Raw genomic sequence first — 20,260 nt, 5'->3', positions numbered from 1 at the left:
CAAAGTTTATGCAAAGTTCACATGACATGTGATTCGGTCTCTATTCGTTGTTCGACCCTTAATTATTAAATATCTACTTAATCCCCCACACAAAGTTTGCTGAGCGAGCAAACACTTTTGTTCTTTGTTCCATTCAAATCACTCTCAGAACTGCAATTAAATGTGAGCATTGCAAAATAGAGAAATTGTATGAAATTTTAAAAAATTTCAGAAAGAATGAAGATCATGATTATGTCGAATGGCGCATGTACAGGGTGAGATAAAAAAACTGCAACAAAGTCAAACGCCATGATTTTTACATTTCTTATTTTACTTTATTGAATGATTGAAAAAAAATGTAAGAAATAACATCAAATTTTAAAATAAGTTAAGATTTGTTCGAATTGGTCACCTTTGGCACGAATAATGGTCTTCAAACAGCCAATGAAACCGTCACACGCTACCCGAATATTGCTCTGCGGCATTTTGGCTCATTCCCGTCGAAGCGCTTGCTTGAGGTGATACACGCTTTGGTATTTTTTAGTGCCTAACTTGCTTTCCAAAATACTCCAGACACAATAGTCCAACGATTGGTTTCCGGAGATTTTGGTGGCCATTGTGCGCTGGAAATGAAGCGAGGAAACTCATTTTGCAACCATTCTTGGATGGGGCGTTCTGAGTCCTGTTGGAATGTCCAAGTTCTGCAGCCAAAATGTTTGCGTGCCCAAGGCTTTAATACACCCCCCAGAATATTTTCGCGATAATATTCGGCATTTATTCTGATGCAACGGTCGATTAATACGAGCGGAGAGCGACCTTCGGCTGTTATGGTGGCTCACACCATCATCATGACCGGCGCTTGAGTTCTGGTGGCCAACCGAAGGTGCACATTTTTAGCTGACCTCTTTGGCAAGTAAACACGATCATTTCGTTTGTTTACAAACTGCTGGACAACGAATGTTTTCTAATCGGAGAAAACCAAATTCGGTTCACCACTTTCACGGCCAAGCGAAGCAACTCTTTAGCACTTTTGAGACGATTTCTTTCTGTTGCGGTGTAAGTTCTTGCACTCTGTGGAATTTCAATGGCTTTACCCCGAGCTTATTTTTTAATATTTGCCGAATGGAATATTGCGATATGTTCAGCTCACGAGCTATTTTTCGGCCACTGCGATGCGGGTTTCGATCAAGTCGCTTCTTTACTTTTCGAAACCATGTTGCTGTTTTCTTCCGTCCACTTCCTTGACGTTGGGCTACGTTATTAGTATCACGGTAACGAGCGATGCTACGTGACACAAAAGATTTATTCAAATTTAAATACTGGAGTGCTTTAACGGTAGCCACTTGCGGTTTTCCAGCCAAATATAAAGAAATCACGCTTGAATTTTATCACGAATAACTTTTTTTCTGGAAAATTCTTTTGCACGCCTGTAAACAATATAATAGGCACACAGGAATAATTTTGACAGCTGTCGGACGAGTGGCTTAGAAATGACAGCAGTCTGAAGTTGGTTGCTGTTTTTTCATCTCACTCTGTACATTCAAGTGAAAGAAAGTTTTCTTTTCTCCCTCATCCGAGGTAGGATTTTTGTCCAAGGGTTGGAATTTTCGCAGAAAGCTGGAAACAAAAAAAGGCACTATCTTCAAAATGTTTGTATCGACAAAAAATGCAAACATGAATGAAAGTTGTAAAATTAAGGACAAAATTAATTTTTGGAGGAAAAACCCACTGGCACAAAAGTAAACCTCCGATTTTTTTTTTTTTTGGCTGTAGTTAAGACGTTAAGTCCAATCGTAAAATTGATAGCATTTTCTGATAGGAGGATTACTTTTGCACCACCTTGTATATAACCCAAACATCGAAGCGGAAGGATTTTTTCGGCGGCGGCGACGGCTGCTACCAATCAGCGGCTGCTTTGCACAAACATTTCACAGCCGACTACTACAAAACAAATTCAACAAACAAACAAATTCCCATCTGTTTTCTTTGCTTTGAATGCTTGGGACGTTTTTTATTTTGGTGAGATTTCTAAAATGGTGAAATTCTTCCGAGCGAGCTTTCAAGAGTGGGACTGTGGGATTGCCACCACTTAATCGGGCACCTAAATTAATCACCCAAAAATACTCTTTTTGTCAACATTATATCTATAACACGTAGCGCCCGGGTCTCAAGTGCAGATAATGGAGTACGTTGACTTCAATGCAAAAGGTTCACCCAATAAAAATGCAAGCGGAGAGACGGTGCAGATCAAGAGAAATACAATTCTCTGTTGTGAATGTGGAGTAAGAATTGAGTCTAATTCTCATAATATGTGTCTGAGTTGTTTACGTGATCACCTAGACATTACGGCCAATATATCGAAACAAGTCGAATTGCAGTTCTGTCGGAATTGTGAACGGTATCTGCAACCACCCGGTGAATGGATAAATGCCCGATGGGAATCACGAGAGTTGCTGGGGTTGTGCCTGAAAAAGGTGAGAGGTTTGAAAGATCTACACTTAATCGATGCCTGCTTTATATGGACAGAGAAACATTCCAGGCGGATCAAGGTTAAACTGGTTGTGGAGGGTAATGAGGCGGACCATTCTTCGCTGCGACAAGGTGCCATTGTGGAATATACCATACAAAACCAAATGTGCCACGAATGTCATCGTGTTGAGGCGAAGGATTATTGGCGTTGTGTGGTCCAGGTTCGCCAGCATGCTGAAAATAAGAAAACCTATTTGTATTTGGAGCAGCTGATACTTAAGCACAAGGCGCACGAAAACACCCTGGGCATCAAGCCAATGCATGGTGGTTTAGATTTTTATTTTGCCACAGAAAATCATGCGCGGAAATTGGTGAACTTTTTGGAGAGCATGGTACCGGTGAAGGTGACTTCATCAAGGCGTCTAATATCCCACGACAAGAATAGCAACATCCATCATTATAAGTACACATGGTCGGTGGAAATTGCCCCGCTCTCCAAGGACAGTTTGGTGTGTTTATCTCCTAAATTTCGTCACATCTTGGGCAATATACCACCCTTGTGTTTGGTGCATCGTGTAACCCATGGCATGCATTTAATTGATCCCGTGTCCGGACAGATTTCCGAACTAAATGGTCTCAATTATTTTCGTTCTCCCTTCGAGGCTATATGTAATCCTAGGCAGTTAGTGGAGTACATCGTAATGGATATTGAACCAGTGCAACAGGGATCTCATAAACCATCATCAGCCACCAAGGGGCAAATACACATGTCGGAACGCCACTTATTGTGTGATGTTTGGTTGGTACGTGCCTCCCAACTGGGCACAAATGACAATACAATACATGCCCGATCTCATTTGGGACACATCTTAAATGTTGGCGATTCCGTAATGGGCTACAGCATGACAGAGGCTAATATAAATGAGCAGGAATTTGAAAAACTTAAAAGTCATCAAATTCCCGACATTATTTTGGTGAGAAAACTGCACGATCGACAAGCGGGCAATAAGAAGCGTTCTTGGAAATTAAAACATTTGACCTATGGTGCGGTCGATGAAAGTCTGGTCAAAGATAAACTTGATTTCATTGAAGATCTAGAAGAGGACGCCGAGTTGCGAAAGAATATAAATGTTTATGGAGATAAGACGAAACCGCAAACAGAAATGGGTGAGGAAGACAACAGCACGGATGTTGATCTTGCTGAAAGATTAGATGAAAGTGCCAGCTTGGGATCGACAATAAATGAAAATGAAACAGAAGATAAAAGATGACAAACCAAGTGATTGATGGAAAATTTAGAATAGTTGCAGGATATCGATCGATATATCCTATAATTGAACAATATTGATATATTTTTCAATATTTACTTGAAGTTGCAAAACTTATTAATTTGGTCGGGTTTTTTTCATTGCAATCAGTGCAATAATGTGTTCATAAGTACAACTTTTTGTTTTAATATATTTTTAATAAATATTATTATTTTTTTTGAAAAAAATTATTTTAATTTGAAAAAAAAACATTTCAATTGTTTATGGTAGAGTTTTTTTGGCGGCCTAAAAGAGTTTTTGCAGAATATATAATGATGTGGTCAATTTAGAAACATCACAATGTAAACGTGCTATTAAAATGTTTTTAAAAGCATGTTTCATGGCAGAAGAATACAGGTAGATGCATCAACGCTTGAGAGCATTGATATGTCAAACAAATTTAAATGTTTTTTTTTTTTTTTTTCAAATATAAGTAGATTTTTATAAATTGTGTGACATATTCGTTAAAATTTTTGAAAATGTATATCATAACTACCCCCGATTGGCGTCGTATAAGAAAACATATAAAAATATACTTATTTTCGAAAAAAATTTAAAATGTTTGACATATCAATGATCACAACGTATTCTTCTACCATGATAAAAAAGTACAGGGTGCGATGAAGAAACTGCAACCAACTTCAGACTGCTGTCATTTCTTAGCCACTCGTCCGAAAGCTGTTAAAATTATTCCATTGACAGCTCATTATATTGTTTACAGGCATTCAAAAGCTTTTTCGTGAGAATTTTTCACAAAAAAATATTCGTGATGGAATTCAAGCGTGATAGTGTGATTTCTTTATATTTGGCTGGAAACCCACAAGTGGCTATCGTTAGAGCATTCCAGCATTTAAATATGAATAAATCTTTGGTGTCTCGTACCATCGCTTGTTACCGTGATACTGGCAGCGTAGCCCGACGTCAAGGAAGTGGACGGAAGAAAACAGCAACATCAGTAGAAATGGTTCGAAAAGTTAAGAAGCGACTTGATCGAAACCCGCGTCGCAGTGGCCGAAGAATGGCTCGTGAGGTGAACATCATATCGCAATATTCCATTCGGCAAATATTGAACAATGAGCTCGGGCTAAAGCCATTGATTTTCCAAAAAGTGCAAGAACTTATACCGCAAAAGAAAGAAAATGGACTCAAAAGAGTTAAAGAGTTGCTTCGCATGACCGAAAGTGGTAAACTGCCGAACTTGATTTTCTCCCATGAGAAAATATTCGTTGTCCAACTGTTTGTAAACAAACAATATGATCGTGTTTACTTGCCAAAGAGGTCAGCTGAAAATGTGCATCTTCGGTTGGCCACTAGAACTCAAGTGCCGGCCATGGTGATGGTGTGGGCCTCCACAACAGCCGATGGTCGCTCTCCGGTCGTATTAATCGACTGTGGCATCAGAATAAATGCCGAATATTATGGCTAAAATATTTTGGAGGGTGTATTAAAGCCAAACATTTTGACTGCAGACCTTGGACATTCCAACAGAACTCAGTACCATCATCGCACTCAGCACGCGCCACCCAAGAATGGTAACAAAATGAGGTTTCTCGCTTCATTTCCAGCGCACAATGGCCGCCAAAATTTCCGGTTATCAATCCGTTGAACTATTGTGTCTAGAGTATTTTGGAAAACATGGTTGTCACTAAAAAACACCAAAGTGTCGATCACCCCAAGAAAGCGCTTCGTCGGCAATGGTCCAAAGTACCGCAGAGCAACATTCGGGCAGCGTGTGACGGTTTCATTGGCCGTTTGAAGGCCATAATACTTGTCAAAGGTGACCAATTCCAACAAATCTAAACTTATTCTAAAATGTGATGCTATTTCCGACATTTTTAGCTTTCATTCAATAAAATTTAAAAAAATTAAAATTGTGGCGTTTATCTCACCTTATAATTAAATTAAAATTTATATCAAGAAACGCTTGAGAAGTTTTCATTTATGGCCTGTATTCCAGAACCGCAAGAATGTGAAACTAGCAGATTCCTGCCGGTTCTGGAACAGAGCATTGCATTCATATTTCGCCATTAAAATATAAAGGATCAAATCTTATAGGAACGGCGACATTAATATTATACATGGTACAATAAGGAGGTAGAACAGCTTCTAAAACTACAGAAATCCTGCCAGAATCATTCAAAATTACATACATAAGTTGTTTTAATTTTATCATATTTTGACTCATTTTTAATATGAGTTAAATAGCGCGAAAATATATAAAATACCTGGATTTTCTCTCAAAAAACATGATTGAAACGGTTCTTTCAATTTCATGGCTAAACTGGTTAAAAACTTTAATGCGCGAAAATGAAATGAAAATATTTTGTTTTCATTTTTTAAAACAATAAAAACATATTCAAAATTGTCAGAAGTCGGGCACACCTTACCTTTTTTGTGTGCCATGGTAATAATCATGGTAGAAGAATATAGGTAGACGCAGCTGCTGGGACAATGAACTGTCAAACCAATTTTGGAATTAAAAATGTTGAATGAAAATTTTTTTAAATTTGTAAAAATTGTTGAAAAATGCATATCTTTACAACCCACGATTTGTGTCGTATAAGAAAACATATAAAAATCTACTTATATTTGAAAAGAAATTTAAAAAATGTTGACATATCAATGCTCCCAAGCGTTGATGCATCTACCTGTATTTTTCTACCATGGTAATAATATAAAAAAACTCAATTTTTCTCCGTTAACAATGAAGATGCACCATACATTAGGTTATTGTAATAACGGCGTTGTAATCTTCAAACTGACTCTGGCATTGTTGAACTGTCAATCTTTTATTTACACCACACACGTGTTTTGTTTTCGTTTCTTGCTGCTGGTCAACATCGACAAAATTAAAAAAATTATACTACGTAAAATAAAGAGTTTAAATTATGGAATACGTTGATTTTTCTGGTGCCACCGGCACGGCGGCCACCAATACCCCAACATCAATGGTATTGTGCTGTGAATGTGGTGTGGCCATACAGCCGAATCCCTCAAATATGTGCGTCACTTGCCTGCGCAATCATGTTGACATTACCGAGGGAATACCCAAACAGGCGGTATTGCATTTCTGTCGCAACTGTGAACGTTACTTACAGCCTCCAGGAGAATGGATACAAGCTGCTTTGGAGTCAAGAGAATTGCTGGCGTTGTGCTTGAAAAAGCTCAAAGGCCTGAAGGAGGTGAAACTTGTTGATGCTGGTTTTGTGTGGACCGAAGCCCATTCGAAACGTATTAAGGTAAAGTTGACTGTACATGGAGAGGTTTCCGGAGGAACGGTATTGCAGCAAGTGTTCATCGTTGAGTTTACTGTTCAAAATCAAATGTGCGATGATTGTCATCGCACGGAGGCCAAAGATTTTTGGCGTTGCATGGTGCAGGTACGCCAACGTGCTGAGAATAAGAAGACATTCTTTTACTTGGAACAGTTGATATTGAAACACAAGGCCCATGAAAATACCTTGGGCATAAAGCCGATGCATGGTGGTTTGGATTTTTATTATGCCAGCGAAAATCATGCCCGTAAAATGGTGGACTTCCTGCAGACAATGGTGCCGGTCAAAGTGACATCCTCAAAGCGTCTCATCTCTCATGACATACACAGCAATAGTTTCAATTACAAATACACCTGGTCTGTGGAAATTGTACCCTTGTCCAAAGATAGTGCAGTTTGTCTGCCCAAGAAGTTGCGCCAACAATTGGGTAACTTGTCGCCCATATGTTTGATCAACAAAGTAACCAGTGGCATACATTTAATTGATCCAATGACTGCCCAAATTGCTGAAGTTTCAGGTCAGGCCTATTTCCGTTCTCCATTCGAGGCCATATGCAATCCCAAACAACTTGTCGAGTATGTAGTCATGGATGTGGAAATCATTTTAGACAAAGATCGTAAATACTATCCTGGCCAGGGACAATTGTCTTTCCGTCATGTTCTTTGTGATATATGGGTTGTGCGAGCCTCCGAGTTGGGCATCAACGACAATACCATACATACACGCAGTCATTTGGGACATTTGTTGAAGGTTGGCGATTCCGTTATGGGTTACAATTTGGGTGAGGCGAACATAAATAATGATGAATATGATAAGCTAAATGCTGAACACATACCCGATGTGGTTTTGGTAAAGAAATGCTATACCGATCGTAATACAAGAAGTAATCAACGTTTATGGAAATTGCGCCATTTGGCCGAGGAGGCAACCGATGAACGCAGCAAACCAGATTATCATGAATTCTTGGAGGATTTGGAAGAGGATCCGGATTATCGTAAGTCAGTGAATATCTATCGTGATTCAAAGAAACAAGTGCCCGTGGATGATGGTGACACCTTGGGCTACAAGGATAATGTGCCACGCATCACTTTGGCCGAAATGTTGGAAGATTTAACATTGGAATGTGCCGATGATGAAATGGGGGAAAGTGAAGATGTTCCAGCGGAGCCTCAATTGTAGCAAGGAAGGAAGGAAGGAAATTTATTATTTATAACTTATAATGAGGTAACTATTATAAGGCGAAAAATTAATGTAAAAAACTATATAATGTAATATATAAATGAAATTTACAGAGAAATATTCTAAAACAATTTAAGAAATAAATGTATTTTAATATCAAAATAAAAAAGAAAATTATGGACCTGCACAGACAATTTTCTTTCTAAGGCTGTAGTATCCATTACGAACATCAAATACCAAATTGTAAACAATTCCGGTGAATAATGTCTCAAAAATCAACAAAATACCGAATATCAGGAGGTACCGTCATAATGGGGGCTATACGAAGACGTGCCCCTGCACAGACAGTTATCTGTCTACTGCTGTAGCATCCATTACGAACTTTAAATGCCAAATTTGAAACATTTCTGGTGAATAATGTCGGTAAAATCATCAAAATGCCGAATATCGGGAGATACCATTATATGGGGGCTATACCAAAAGGTGGATCTTCATCACCCATTTTCAATACCAAAAGTCCTGCAGACATAATATACATTTGAGTAAAATTTTATCAATCTACTTGATTTCATTCGGAAGCTAGAGTGATTTCCACAGACGGACATCGCTAAATCGACATAGAATTTTATACCGATCAAGAATATATACACTTTGTGGGGTCTAAAATGTATATTTCGAGGTGTTACAAATGGAATGACAAACTTAATATTCCCTCCGTACTATGGTGGAGGGTATAAAAATATGCAAGCTTTTAAATATAAGTAATGCATATAGTTTTATTAGATCCATGTCTCAAAGCCGAAACTTCGGGTCAAATATTTCGGCATTGTTGTCCGTCCCACAAGAATAAAAAAAAATCCTGTAATAAATTGGAAATACATTTTTCACAAATTTTTCGGGTCTATTCGAGGTAGGGGAATTATTTGGTCATTTTAATTTATTTTATTCTATTATTTTTTTATTTTAATTTTTTATTTAATTCTATAACTGAATAGTTGAAATTGAAATGTTTTGGTTCACAAACGAGGACTACAGAACTAATGGCAATGAGATAAACGACTTTTTCGACGGCGGCAGCCAGCCAGCTGATGCAAACGCTGTCGATGACGGCTTGGAACGTTTTTATTTTTCGTTGGCAAAAAACACTTTCGATCTAGGGAGCACTTAAGTTGTCAAGCTTTTTGTTTTGATTCCATGACATCAAAAATGGCAAAAAAATTGAAAAATTCCACTACTATTCTACTAAATTCCGTAAATTCCGTTACAAAATTTGTGGGTTTCAAATGTTATGTGAACACCGTTTGAAAGTCACAATGCATGGTGGTCTCTGCTAATCACAAAGAATCGATAGCAAATTGTTTGCTAATCATCGTAAAATGATAACCCATATTTTAAACATCTGTTTCAGTGTTGTCGGCCGTTTTGTTTTGATTCCTTTTGTGTTGTCCGCCTTTCCCTTTTGATTCCATCTTTATTTCGATTTTCTCTCTGTGTTGTCTTTCGTTTCAGCGTTGCCATATCGCAGTTTCTTCGTTCGTTATTTGGCAACGATTTGGTAAATTGCTAATTATTTACTTAATTTTTTAATGTATTTCGTATAAAAATTTATGAACAAACATGATAAATGTAGAACAAATGTGTGTGTGATTGTTGAGATTGTGCGTGATTTAAAGAACAATAAACATGAACAAAGATCAAATCGACCTAACTTAACTTTCATTAACCAATTAGCCAATTAGTGGAAAATATTATTAATTTATTTACTTTTATTGTATCTATGAAGCATTTTCTTTGCCTAGCAGGCAGACGAGGTAGTCAATTCGGTTTTCCTTCCTTTGAGTGAGTGGGTCATTCAAATGCTGAACTTCTTAAGGCAGAGCAGAAAATTCCTCAATGCAAAGGTGAGTTTTGATATAACTAACTCCGGCTGCAACTTATCTGTTTGCTTTAGGAACACTGCTGTATTGTGCTGGGCAATGAATCTTGTGACCTTGACTCGGCGGTATCGGCTGTTAGCTTGGCCTATTTCTATCACAAAAGTAAATTGGCACCAAAGAGTTGCAGGAATGGCTGTAACTTCCTACCCATTTTAAATATACCCCGTCGAGATTATCCACTCAAAACGGAGGTACATTATCTTTTCAAACAATACAACATTGGCGATGACTTACTTACCTTTCGCGATGAATTGACAGAGGAATTTATGAAGGAGAACAATTTGGTTCTTGTGGATCATCATGTCAGCCCCGTGTTGAAGAATGCTGTGGCGATTTATGATCATCGTCCCAAAGATGCAATGGCAAATTTTCCTGAAAATTGTGATATCAATATACAAATAGTTGGGTCCTGTGCCTCGCTTATAGCCGAATTATTTATACAAAACAATATACTTGGAGGCGAAGAACAAATGGCTTTGGAATTGTTACGTAGTGCAATTGTTTTGGATACAGTGAATTTTTCCGAAGAGGCGGCCAGAGCCACCCCAAAAGATGTGGACATTTGTTCGAAATTGGAAAGTACTCTAGAAATCTTAAATCCTTCTTTGCTGCCGAGAGCTGACCTATTTAATAATCTGGTCAAGGCCCGTTCCGATGTTAGCGCCTTGACACCGGCCCAACTTTTGAGAAAAGACCTTAAAATCATAACAAGCAAAAAAGATGGAAATCTTAAAATAGCCTTGCCAGGATTTCCTCTACCCGTCCAAGAATTTATCATGAAATCAAATGCCAGCCAATACGTTCAACAATTTGCCGAGGAAAATTCCTGTCAAATAATTCTGCTTATGGGCATGTACGTTAAACCGGAGGATAATAGTGTCCATCGTGATTTGGGTTTAATAAATATTGAAAATGCCACACTTTTTGTTGATATAAAAGAAAAACTCGAACATTCAGAAGAACCGAAATTGTTGCTGAAGCTGCATGAGGATTGCAAATTTATGAGTGGTGTATTTTATAAGCAGGATAACATTAAGGCCACTAGAAAACATATTTTACCAATTGTAAAAGTATTTAGATAATTTTGAAAATTAAAAAAGAGAAAAAACGTAATTTGGAATGAATTTGGCAATTCTTAAAAACAATAGCATCCGTTAATTTTTTTAGGCCTATACAACGACATGGACCCGCATAGGTAACTTTTGTCATAAGCCCTTACAATATTCAAATGCGATTCTTAAAAAAAAGCGGTGAATAATGTAGCTAAAATCAAAAAACGTAGGCCTGCACAGACAATTTTCTGTCATACGCTGTAGTATCCATTACGAACTTCAAACACCAAATTTGAAACAATTCCGGTGAGTAATGTAGGTAAAATCATCAAAATACCGAATATAGGGTGGTATCGTTATATGGGGGCTATACGAAGACATGGACCTGCACAGACAATTTTCTGTCATAGGCTGTAGCATCCGTTACGAACTTCAAACACCAAATTTGAAACAATTCCGGTGAATAATGTAGCTAAATTCACCAAAATACCGAATATCGGGAGATACCATTATATGGGGGCTATGCGAAGACATGGACCTGCACAAACAATTTTCTGTCATAGGCTGTAGCATCCGTTACGAACTTCAAATACCAAATTTTAAAGGATTCCGACGAATAATGTAGCTCAAATCATCAAAATTCCGAATATAGGGAGGTACCGTTATATTTGGGCTATACGAAAACGTGGACCTACACAGATAATTTTCTGTTATAGGCTCTACTACTCATTACGAGCTTCAAATACCAAATTTGAGACATATCCGGTGATTAATGTCGCATAAATCACCAAAGTACCGAAAAAAGGGAGGTGCCATTATATGGGGGCTACGCCAAAACGTGGACCTACATCACCTATTTCCCATACCAAAAGTCCTGCAGACATAATACACATTTGAGTAAAATTTTATCAACCTACTTCGTTTCGTTCGGAGGCTAGAGTGACGGACAGGCATCGCTAAATTGACAGAATTTTATGCTGATCAAGAGTATATATACTTGGTGGGGTCTAAAATGTATATTTCGAGGTGTTACAAACGGAATGACAAACATAATATACCCTCCATACTATGGTGGAGGGTATAAAAAACACGTTCATAGGCCCTAAATACAGATATACCTCTCCAACATTCATGGAGAATCTTTCAAAGATCTTCTACAGACAGGATACCCTTCAAACCACAATAGACAGAAGATCTATCCGCAGGTAGCTCTGTATTGAGATGGGCTTTTTTCAAGGCCTTCTATAGAAAATTCAAAGTTCTTCTGTAGGTAAGACTTTTCAAAGGCCTTTTACGGACAAAAGATCGTTCTAAATCCAAAGAGAACAGCTCTCACAGGTTCTACATAAATGGAAAATATTTCAAAGGTCCATGGAAGATCATTCGAGGGTTTGCATTACACAAAATATCCTTAAAGTGCCTATATACAGAACATCTAATAGCAGGTATCTATATTCATAGCCAAATCCCCTTATTTTTTGGTACCCAAAGAACCGATAAAAAACAAAAGCATTTAACTTCTAAAATAAAGTTAACTATATTGTTTTGTTGTTTTATTAAAACTTTATCAAAAAGCTCTCATCTGATTATAATTTGTAAAACAAAAAGTAACTTCTTACTCGGCGTCTTCATCTTCATCATCGTTGGAGTTGATTCTGAAGTAACGGAGTTCATAAGAGTCCTTATCATTGGCGACGACGCGGATCCAATCACGCAAACTGTTCTTCTTCAAGTATTTCTTGGTCAAATACTTCAAGTAGGCCTTGGAGAAGTGGACATCAGAGTTTACATACAACTTCATCTTGACGCGTTCAAAGGTGACATTGTTGCCCAAGTTGTTGACTTTGTCGTTGACCTTCATGCGGCTCTTGATGTACTTTTCCTAAATTGACAAAAAATATCGAGAAAAAACAAATAAATGGAAATACTTTCATGACAAATAGGATGGATGGTACCGCTTCAAAACTCGTCTCTGTAATTATATATGATTTGATATTTTGTCTCTTCCATTGTTAAGCTATTAAATCTGGGTGATAATTTAAAAACCAAATATTGAAGGAGTTTTTGATTTTTAATCTGCCACAGAGTACACTGTCCTCAGAGCGAGGGTAATCACTCTCTGAAAACAAATCAAGTCGTGGCCTTTGGTTACAGAGACGAATTTTAAGAAGTATTCCAAATATAAATTTTTTAACTTAGGACCAAAAAAGGAAAGACTATATATTTTAGAATGTTTACCTGTATTGACCTTGTCTTTTGCTTAGACTACGTCTCTTCTTCATTAAAGATATTTTAGATGAACGCCCATCTTTGGTGTTGGGCGTGAAGAATACTTGGAGACACAGAACTTTGCTTGCATATATGGGAATCCTGCAACGTCCAACTTGGAAACACGTTTTGGCAGGGCGCACTATGTGTCTTGGCTTAGGCACTTGCGGGTGCAAGTGTTCCCAACCCAGGGCCCACCACTTGGCGGTACACATAGCACGACTTGATATAGTTCACAGCCGGTTGCACCCCTGGCCAGACCCTGTTCTGGCAGTCAAGGGCTACCCCGTTGTGCTATATCCAGAGCCCCTCTTCAATAGAGAAACAATTGTGTGTGTGTGGACATTTTATATCCAACACATTCAAATTTTTATCTGTTCGTTGAGAACCGGAAGGGGGAGACCTTACCTTCAAGGTCAAGGAGGAAAGCAAAGTATATAACGGCCGTAAAGGCCACCATATATTGATGAACACATTATCGGTCTACTGATGCTGCATAGCATCATGGGTGCTGGTCGTGGGGGTTCTTTTAAATTACTTACGAAGTCAACAACATCCAAAATGTTATCTTCAGCAATGTTGGTGCAGTCAATGGCATAACGCAAAGAGACCTTCTTCTTCTTGAGGCCCTTGCCACGCAATACAGCCTTCTTGCCAACCTTGCCAGTGGCGGCGGCAGCAGCAGCAGTCACAGACTTCTTGGGCTTGGCAGCAGCTGGTTTGGCAACAACAGCCTTGTGTGGCTTCTCAGCGGCGGGCTTGTCGGTCTTGGCGGGTTCAGCCTTCTTAGCGGGAGCAGCAGCAGCAGCGGGCTTGGCGGCAGCCTTGGCTTCCTTCTTGGGTGCTTCCTTGGCGGGAGCAGCGGCCTTGGCGTCCTTCTTGGCTGGAGCGGCAGCCTTGGTGTCTTTCTTGACGGGGGCAGCCTTGACGTCCTTGGCGGCAGCCTTAACTTCCTTGGCGGCTACATTTTTAGCAGCAGCAGCGGGTTTGGCAGCTTCAGCCTTTGGCTTTTCAACCTTGCCCTTAGCGGGAGCGGCAGCAGCCTTTGCTGGCTCGGCCTTCTTGGCAGTAGCGGCGGATTTGTCGCCCTTGTTGGTCTTAGCCTAGAAAGGAAATAAAATCCACCATTACACACTGTTGCCAACAAATTTAATCCATTGTTTTCTTAGCAATCCCAAGATATTTTTCATAAATTTTTACTGATTCTTAGACTCAATTCCAGCATGCACTATTTTATTGGAAAATTATTGAATATTTTTCACTAAATATAATGGGATTTTATAAATTTATTGGACACTCACAGTTGGTGCCATGTTTCAACAACGACGTTTTGAAGTAAAAGAACTGGAAAGTGTTGTGTCAATTTTGACATTAATTTTCATTTGGTAGTCGGTATTCATGAAGTAACCGATTGTCAAATAACCCAAAGAAATTTCTTTACACGGTGTTCACACAATGTTACTTTCATCAAAGAGAGAGAATGAGGAAAGTGTTTTTTTCTTTGTTCTTCCGGGAGAAAAACGTTCAATTAAACAATTCACCGCAAAGAGCAACGAACCTAGTTCAATGAAAGTCTTTACTTTGCGACGCGTTGAGGAAAGGAAGGAAGATTCTATCATAGAATAATTAAAATAATCTAAAAATGTATATTTTTTGAATGGTACAAAATCGTTTATTTTCAAAATTCATATTTTTCGGTGAATACAAAAACATGAATTATTAGAATTTGTATTTTTTTTGGAGGATACTAAAACGTGGATTTTAGAATCGTAAGTTCTAAACAAATATTACAAAACTACAGCGATTTTTAACAATCTTCTTCTGTCTATAAAAGAGGAAAATTTAATTGTTTGTTTGTAATTTATAGAAAACAGCAACATCATCTGAAATGGTTCGAAAAGTAAAGAAGCGACTTGATCGAAATCCGCGTCGCAGTAGCCGAAAAATGGCTCGTGTGCTGAACATATCGCAATATTCAATTCGGTAATTATCAAAAAATGATCTCGGGGTAAAGCCATTGAAATACAAAAAAGTGCAAGAACTTACACCGCAACAGAAAGAAAATAGACTCAAAAGAGCTAAAGAGTTGCTTCGCTTGGGCGCGAAAGTGGTGAACTGCCGAATTTGGTTTTCTCCGATGAGAAAACATTCGTTGTCCAGCAGTTTGTAAAAAAAGAAAAAACAATATGATCGTGATTACTTGTTGAAGGGGTCAGCTGAAAATTTGCACCTTCCGTTGGCCACCAGAACGGCATTTTGATGATTTTAGCGACATTTTTCACCGGAATTGTTTCAAATTTGGTATTTGAAGTTCGTAACGGATGCTACAGCCTATAACAGAAAATTGTCTGTGCAGGTCCACATCTTCATATAGCCCCCATATAAAGGTACCTCCCTATATTCGGAATTTTGATGATTTAAACGACATTATTCACCGGAAATGTTTCAAATTTGGTATTTGAAGTTCGTAATGGGTACTACAGCCTATGACAGAAAATTGTTTGTGCAGGTCCACGCCTTCGTATAGCCCCCATATAAAGGTACCTCCCAATTTTCGGCATTTTGATGATTTTAGCGATATTATTCACCGGAATTGTTTCAATTTTGGTATTTGAAGTTCGTAACGAATGCTACAGCCAATGACAGAAAATTGCCTGTGCAAGTCCACGTTTTCGTATAGCCCCCATATAAAGGCACCTCCCGATATTTGGTATTTTGATGATTTTAGCGACATTATTCACCGGAAATGTTTCAAATTTGGTATTTGAAGTGCGTAATGGATACTACAACCTATGACAGAAAATTGTCTGTGCAAGTCCACGTCTTCAAATAGCCCCCATATAAGGGAACCTCCCTTTTTCGGTATTTTGGTGATTTAAGCGACTTTATTCACCGGAATTGTTTCAAATTTGGTATTTGAAGTTCGTAATGGATATTACAACCTATGACAGAAAATTGTCTGTGCAGGTCCACGTCTTCATGTAGCCCCCATATAAAGTTACCACCCGATGTTCGGTATTTTGATGATTTTAGCGACATTATTTACCGGAATTATTTCAAATTTGGTATTTGAAGTTCGTAAGGGATACTACAGCCTATGACAGAAAATTGTCTTGTAACGAATTTGGCAATTTTCAAAAAAAAATAAATAAATAATGTTACAAATGTAAATTTAATAAAAAACGAGCTCGAGGTCCTTGTTGTTGTTTAATTACAACACAAGGTCGGCGTCGAAGCTTGGCGATATTTTGTAAAACTTTGTTATATGTTTAAACAGTATTGTTCCTGATGATGTCTTCCGTTGGAGGACGAAATATCGAAAATAATAAATAATTAAACAACAACAAGGACCTCGAGCTCGTTTTTTTTATTAAATTTACATTTGTAACAATATATAATAAAGGTCGAATTAAATATCTAGAAATGAAATAATTAAAAATAAATAATAATAATAATAATAAATAAAAAATAAAATCCATTAAAAATTCTATTAAAATCTTAAAAATATCGAAAGTAGCAGTTATATTAGTGTCTATATGACGATGTGGACCTGCATGGGCAACTTTTGTCATATGCCATTACAATATTCAAATGCGAAACTTGAAAAAAAAAAATCGGTGAATAATGTAGCTGAAATCATCAAAATACCAAATATTGGAAGGTACCATATGGGGGCCATACGAAAACGTGAAACGATATATCTTATTTTCAATACTAGATCGAATTCAAATTTTATGCTGACCATAAAAAATATATACCCTCATTTCCATAAGATAAGAGGACCTTTTGAAAAATCTTTTGCAAATACCAAGTTGAATAAACTATGAATCTTGCCACAGACCGTTTTTGAAAAAATAAAAAGAACATCGTGTTAGACAAATTATCAGTCAACTGATAACCCATTTGAACTATTCCATGAGGTTTAATCTCTGAATTCTTCTTCAATAGTTACAAAAAACCTCGTTCTAAGCTAAGCATTTCAAAAATGAAAAAAAAAAACACTTGTCTCTTTGCGCTAAAGTTTGACTTTAATTTTGTCACATTTTATTCGGCTTAGTTTCGGTTTTTTAAAATTACAATTTGATTTTTGTTTTTGTGTTTCTTTAAAATTAACTTAAAAATTAAAAACAAAATTACATACACATAGTAGTAGTAGTAGTAATAGTAGTAGATTAGTAACTAACAATATCCTCTGCTATAGCATCTTTGTATAAGGTTTACTCTCGTCGTTAACATTTCATGCCCTCACCCTTCTCCTCTTCACCGTCACCTTGATTTCGACATGCAGTATAGGTGGCAAACAAAAGATTGTAGGAGGGGAAGTTACAACATTGCATTTCAGATCTCTGCCACTGGACCCCATAGTCGTTATACTCCAATTCCCGTATGGTGGCATAAGCCTCGGAAGACTTATTGGCAAAGATGGTGAGAATAAATTTCGATGGCAAAAATGTTTGGATGACACGATTTATTAAATCGGTATAATTGTTCATGGAGACGTTGCTCTCAAAGCTAACATAGGAGAATTCATGTTCGGGTGTGATGTGTATGGTCATGTATTCACCACGGCCGTTAATGCCATTCATGGAATAGCCACAGGGTTCGAAGAGAAAATCATCGATTACCATATCGGGTAGGATTTCATTAATTTTACTTTTCACCGTGGCATCCTTGCCATCCGTGCACAGTTCTTTGGTGAATATTTTCATAATGCGAGGATCTAGCTTTTCCATTAGTATTTCAATGGTCTGATCCGGCTCCGACAAACCTTTCATCTCAACTTTGGGTATTTCAATGAGCGGCCGATCATCTCGTTCCCTTTCCGGATGACTGAGGGTATAGAGGTACCAACAATCTTTGTTGATTTGTCCCAAACAATAGGTATGACCGCCATCGAATATGGTGTCCAAAAATTTCACTTCCTCACAAAACAATCTATGCGGCAGTAGCTGCAATTCTGGCCTGGCAAAGTTCTTGCGCGAATAAAAGAAATCCGTAATTTCCACAAAACCCATTTCGGCTGCCAATTTCATCATTGGTTTTAAACAGTTCAAAGGTGTTGTGGTGCCACAAGTCTTCAAAATCCATCTTCGTTTGGACACAAACATACTGGACTCGCTGAGAACATAGGCATCGACCTCCTCGTTTTTGGTGAAGCTAATAATTTCACATTTGACCGCTCGCAACAGACCATCCCAGGTCTCTTTGGTAATCTTCCTTAGGTCAGCATCATCTGGATTGAGGGGGGGATCTGCAAACCACACTTCCACCAGTTTTTCGACACCTTCGAAATAATGCTTGGTCTCCTCCATGCTTGACAATGGTTGGATGCTGAATGATGATGTCTGTGTTGTGTCTCGAACAGAAATAGAAGATTACACGTGCCTGTCTGTCCGCCGAGCCCGATGGCAGCTGTCTTATCTCGTCTCAATGTTAGTTGTTATGCTCGCTCCCCCCGTTTTTTGTGCTTTTAGCCTTGTGCTGCTGCTGCTGCTTTAGTTTACTCCGAATAATAAGTTCTCATATTTTTTTGGTGACTTTTTTGTATGGGTTTTTCGATTTTTATTGTTTATTTTGTTTTTTTTTTTTGTATCGTTTCTGGGCTATTAGCTCCCCTATTTCGGCTCCTTATGATTGTGTGCTGCTATTTTGTATTGGAGCTGTAATCAGCGTTGTCAGTATTGGGGATTTTTCCCCAAATATGTTTGGATTCTTTTGGGGATGAAGAGTGTTGCCATCCCGGTAAATTAAGTAACTGTTTATTAGGTCTGTCTGGTTATATTTCCTGCAAGAATCATCTAGTAAGGTTGTAAGCATGGTACAATGATATCAAGGTAGGGCAGAACTACCATATGATTTCAATTTTTTTATTTTCTTGGCCTAATACGTCATCTTTTTTTGTTTATGTATGTGTTTTCTTTTCAATAACAAAAAATTGTTCAGAAAACATTCAAATTCGGGTGTTTTCAAAATGTTCATTTCAACGCATGCATCGACAAAATCTAGAGTTTTGTAGCGAAATAGTCCTTTAGAGACATATAGTACATGATTTTGAAAAGAAGTGTTGACCTTTCATTCAGTTATCGCGGTTTTCAATTATTTATTCAAAATAAATGCAACAAGTTGTTTGTTTTTTTATTGTTTTGATACTAATTCTGACATTACAAGCCAAACAGGTAGATCTCTATACTGGCAATTTTTTCAAAGTTGACCTACCTTCTCTTCATTGTACCATGGTTGTAAGTACATAAGAAGCTTGCAGTCATGGCTAAGCATATTTTGTGACATTTCTTAAAGGGATTACAGAGTCGCACTTAAATCCTGCCGCCGTTTTCCATTACAAAGTAATTGCAAATGCCGACGTTTTGTTGAATGTAATATAAATGTCTATAATATTACCAATAAATATAAAATGTCAATAAACTATCAATAAAATTAAAAACGATGAGAGAATTTGAGAATAAAATGTATTCCTTTATTAGGGGAGTATCTTTTTTATGGAAAAACTTATAAGTTAAAAATATTTGGTGGAAGTCCATTATTATGCCTTGTTTGTTCATTGTTTACATTCATACAGGGTGAGATAAAAAAACTGCAACAAAGTCAAACGCCATAATTTTTACGTTTTTATTGGATGAAAGCAAAAAAATGTCGGAAATAGCATCAAATTTTAGAGCAAGTTTAGATTTGTTCGAATTGCTCACCTTTGACACGAATTATGGCCTTCAAACGGCCAATGAAACCGTCACACGCTGCCCGAATGTTGCTCAGCGGTATTTTGGCCCATTCCCGGC

At 37.7% G+C, this 20,260-nt stretch overlaps 5 protein-coding genes across 7 annotated transcripts; 3 read left to right on the top strand and 2 right to left on the bottom strand.

The window, feature by feature from the left end:
• The first annotated feature begins 2,013 nt into the window (after positions 1–2,013).
• On the top strand, positions 2,014–3,886 carry LOC101897324 (60S ribosomal export protein NMD3). 2 transcript variants are annotated; one of them, XM_020037287.2, is made up of 2 exons: positions 2,315–2,453; positions 2,519–3,886. In XM_020037287.2, exon 2 carries the CDS (start codon positions 2,613–2,615, stop codon positions 3,717–3,719), a length of 1,107 nt encoding a protein of 368 aa, XP_019892846.2. In that variant the 5' UTR covers positions 2,315–2,453; positions 2,519–2,612; the 3' UTR covers positions 3,720–3,886. The 2 variants fall into 2 exon arrangements, with proteins under 2 accessions (XP_005175681.2, XP_019892846.2); XM_005175624.4 differs by having other exon boundaries at positions 2,014–3,886.
• A 2,665-nt stretch (positions 3,887–6,551) lies between these two features.
• LOC101897144 (60S ribosomal export protein NMD3) lies at positions 6,552–8,389 on the top strand. Its single transcript, XM_005175623.4, has one exon. It carries the CDS (start codon positions 6,644–6,646, stop codon positions 8,207–8,209), a length of 1,566 nt encoding a protein of 521 aa, XP_005175680.1. The 5' UTR covers positions 6,552–6,643; the 3' UTR covers positions 8,210–8,389.
• Positions 8,390–9,658: 1,269 nt separating this feature from the next.
• On the top strand, positions 9,659–11,243 carry LOC101896969 (exopolyphosphatase PRUNE1). Of its 2 annotated transcripts, XM_005175622.4 has the most exons (3): positions 9,659–9,764; positions 9,993–10,110; positions 10,161–11,243. In XM_005175622.4, exons 2-3 carry the CDS (start codon positions 10,066–10,068, stop codon positions 11,226–11,228), a joined length of 1,113 nt encoding a protein of 370 aa, XP_005175679.2. In that variant the 5' UTR covers positions 9,659–9,764; positions 9,993–10,065; the 3' UTR covers positions 11,229–11,243. The 2 variants fall into 2 exon arrangements, with proteins under 2 accessions (XP_005175679.2, XP_019892840.2); XM_020037281.2 differs by lacking the exon at positions 9,659–9,764 and having other exon boundaries at positions 9,793–10,110.
• A 1,467-nt stretch (positions 11,244–12,710) lies between these two features.
• On the bottom strand, positions 12,711–14,925 carry LOC101896798 (large ribosomal subunit protein eL22). The gene is made up of 3 exons (XM_005175621.4): positions 14,768–14,925; positions 14,009–14,569; positions 12,711–13,080 (listed from the first exon to the last, which is right to left on the bottom strand). The coding sequence occupies exons 1-3, from the start codon at positions 14,777–14,779 to the stop codon at positions 12,814–12,816; spliced, it is 840 nt and encodes a 279-aa protein (XP_005175678.1). The 5' UTR covers positions 14,780–14,925; the 3' UTR covers positions 12,711–12,813.
• A 2,550-nt stretch (positions 14,926–17,475) lies between these two features.
• Positions 17,476–19,182, bottom strand: LOC101896615 (S-adenosylmethionine decarboxylase proenzyme). Its single transcript, XM_005175620.4, has one exon. The coding sequence runs from the start codon at positions 18,776–18,778 to the stop codon at positions 17,696–17,698; it is 1,083 nt and encodes a 360-aa protein (XP_005175677.2). The 5' UTR covers positions 18,779–19,182; the 3' UTR covers positions 17,476–17,695.
• Positions 19,183–20,260: the final 1,078 nt, after the last annotated feature.

Source organism: Musca domestica, unplaced genomic scaffold, assembly GCF_030504385.1.
Source record: "Musca domestica strain aabys unplaced genomic scaffold, Musca_domestica.polishedcontigs.V.1.1 13, whole genome shotgun sequence".
Taxonomy (NCBI): Eukaryota; Metazoa; Arthropoda; class Insecta; order Diptera; family Muscidae; genus Musca; species Musca domestica.
Note: the sequence above shows the minus strand (reverse complement) of the source record. Positions and strands in the feature narration are given on the sequence as shown.

Coding starts and splice junctions, on each gene's coding strand:
- LOC101897324 (XM_005175624.4), top strand. CDS start 2,160: ATGGAGTACGTTGACTTCAATGCAAAAGGTTCACCCAATAAAAATGCA.
- LOC101897144 (XM_005175623.4), top strand. CDS start 6,644: ATGGAATACGTTGATTTTTCTGGTGCCACCGGCACGGCGGCCACCAAT.
- LOC101896969 (XM_005175622.4), top strand. CDS start 10,066: ATGCTGAACTTCTTAAGGCAGAGCAGAAAATTCCTCAATGCAAAG. Junction 10,111..10,160: donor GAAAATTCCTCAATGCAAAG/GTGAGTTTTGAT, acceptor TGTTTGCTTTAG/GAACACTGCTGTATTGTGCT.
- LOC101896798 (XM_005175621.4), bottom strand. Junction 13,081..14,008: donor TTTTGGATGTTGTTGACTTC/GTAAGTAATTTA, acceptor TTGTCAATTTAG/GAAAAGTACATCAAGAGCCG.
- LOC101896615 (XM_005175620.4), bottom strand. CDS start 18,778: ATGGAGGAGACCAAGCATTATTTCGAAGGTGTCGAAAAACTGGTGGAA.